Source organism: Primulina tabacum, chromosome 10 (genome assembly GCF_025594145.1).
Source record: "Primulina tabacum isolate GXHZ01 chromosome 10, ASM2559414v2, whole genome shotgun sequence".
Classification (NCBI taxonomy): domain Eukaryota; kingdom Viridiplantae; phylum Streptophyta; class Magnoliopsida; order Lamiales; family Gesneriaceae; genus Primulina; species Primulina tabacum.
Window position 1 is genome coordinate 34,245,613 of NC_134559.1, and position 2,296 is coordinate 34,247,908.

The 2,296-nt window shown below is 36.4% G+C and overlaps 1 protein-coding gene across 1 annotated transcript; it reads right to left on the reverse strand.

The window, feature by feature from the left end:
- Nucleotides 1-1,436: 1,436 nt before the first annotated feature.
- Nucleotides 1,437-1,803, reverse strand: LOC142505557 (dolichyl-diphosphooligosaccharide--protein glycosyltransferase subunit 4A-like). Its single transcript, XM_075618588.1, has one exon. The coding sequence runs from the start codon at nt 1,801-1,803 to the stop codon at nt 1,690-1,692; it is 114 nt and encodes a 37-aa protein (XP_075474703.1). The 3' UTR covers nt 1,437-1,689.
- Between the last annotated feature and the right edge of the window lie 493 nt (nt 1,804-2,296).

Genomic DNA, 2,296 nt, shown 5'->3' on the forward strand with positions numbered 1-2,296 from the left:
AAATAAACTCTTGTAAACACTACCATAATAAGATAGTTTTTGCAAAAAATAAGCTTTTTTAAACACTATCATAATAAGATGGTGTTTGTAAATATTATAAAAAAAGTGAATAAACTTTTAATGTACAAATTCGCAAAAGTTTAAAAAAGAAAAATCCATAATCAATTTTTGAAGCATTTGCAACGCGACCGAAAGTAATACAAGTGTACGAAAATCAAGAAGTGATGAAGGAGATGAGAATCTTTGTGGTGATTAAAACGTGGGTTTAAAATTTATTTGAACAATTTTACACCGACACTCGCTCAATGTTATACGTTTACTTTGATATTCCATAATTTCGCCAAAAAATTAAAAAAATTTGGTTTAGCTTATTTATATTTTGTAAACGTTCTAAGCAAGAAACAAAGTTTTGATTTAAAATGATCAAATATGAATAAAAAAATTTACATAATTCCACTACCACATAACAGGTTGTTATCATTTAGCCAGCAAAGAAAGATTTGAACTACCCCCAGTACTGTTTGATGCCGACTGTCATAATTTGTCCTATGAGGACAATGGCTGACACTATAAACCCTCTTCTATAGCACAAACTGTATTTTGTCGTAGTCATATTAATCAGCCATTGTCTTGAAGTTGAAAACAAAGAAACCTTGATCACCTTGTTTGCAGACTCAAAGTTCCAGCAATGTGCAGTCTCACTGGAGTGCAGTCTCACTGGAGTGCAGTCTCTGGTATTTACCTTTTGGTATTTTTTGCTACCAGAGGCTGGTTATTTCTTTTGTTCAATATAGCAGATATGCTGCACTTCATCGCGTAAAATTTCGAACTACTTTCCCAACTACCAAAAAGATACCATCATTCCACTAGGAATAAATTCCAGGAACGATCAAGAGTGAACAGAAAATTGTCCAGGAAACTTTAAGCTATTCATTTAGATGCATAGAAAGGGATGGTTCTATTGAATCCAAGACAGACTCTCATGAGCAGGAAAGCCCATCTATGGGAACTTCCTGGACCCCCAGGAGGGCAAGGCACAAAATCCAGAAATTTACATGGTTTGATTACAGAAGATGAAAAGTTACAGGGGATAACAAAAGACGAAGAGGAAAGATGATGAAAATAACAGAGAGCTTGGAGGAGTTATGCATCAGTTCTTTGCAGAAAAGAATAGTTGAAACTAATGGAACGTCTATGAAGTATATTGGAGTGAAAGTGTGGCAACGAGAAAACATCCATATTGGTACGGTTTTTCAATATATATATTTTAATAAAGGATAAAACAAGAAAAACAACAGTATGAAACTACACAATGACATCTTCTGACTGGTTTGAAATGTTACTGTTCAACCATAGGTACTGGCTCCTAGTGATATAAGATATATACAAATCAGATTGACAGGCATAAACAGGAAATAACCTGTACTTGATAAAAGTAAAAGAATAATGAAAGGCATCATATAACCAAAAGAAGAAAAAGGAAAGTAGGACAGTGTAAGAGGCCACAAACGTTATTGCAGTCTTGCGGTCATATAAGATTAACCACGGATTGATAGTAGGTAAAATGATCCCGCTAAAGGTCCAACTACATCAAAAGTATATTCATCAATGAAGTTACTTGGAAAACCAGAACTGATGACAGACACTTGTACTATTGCATGGTCTACAAAAAATACTGAAAGAAACTCTTCAGTTGCCTTCATATTTCGGATCAGTCATCACGAAATGATAAGCAATCACCAGCACAAATATAAAGACACCAAGAAAGTTGGCAAAGAAGCCCAGATCATTATCATCAATCATCTGTAACAATGATTGCAAAAACAAGGTCAGCATAGTAGATACTCAGAAAGCATCATAAGATTTCATAAATGGTTATACAAAATTCAAAGGAAAAGTATAGCAATTCTCAACAAGTGATGTGAACTTGATCGGGCATGATGTGGTAACACTCGGAAAAGATTTCAAGAAATTTTGTTCTCCAATAATTGAAGATGAAGTATCGAGCACATTCAAGTGATCAAAGGAGTTCAAGGGAGCACCTCGTGGAATCGTTCCGGGCTGTCGCTCATTTTCGAGGCGCCACAGTGCAGTTTTGTATCACAGGAGCTGCAGAGGCAGCAAGGCACGTGCAGCTGGGCGCCACCACACGAGCACCTGTGCGCGGTGCGCCCCAGCCCGCACCAGCATGCGCACAAGACGCACGCCGCGAAGCAGATTAATTTCTGAAACCTAGTTTTCGAGTTTCTTTTATTTTTGGAACTTTGTTTTACATATATGGATTGAATTTTGGACG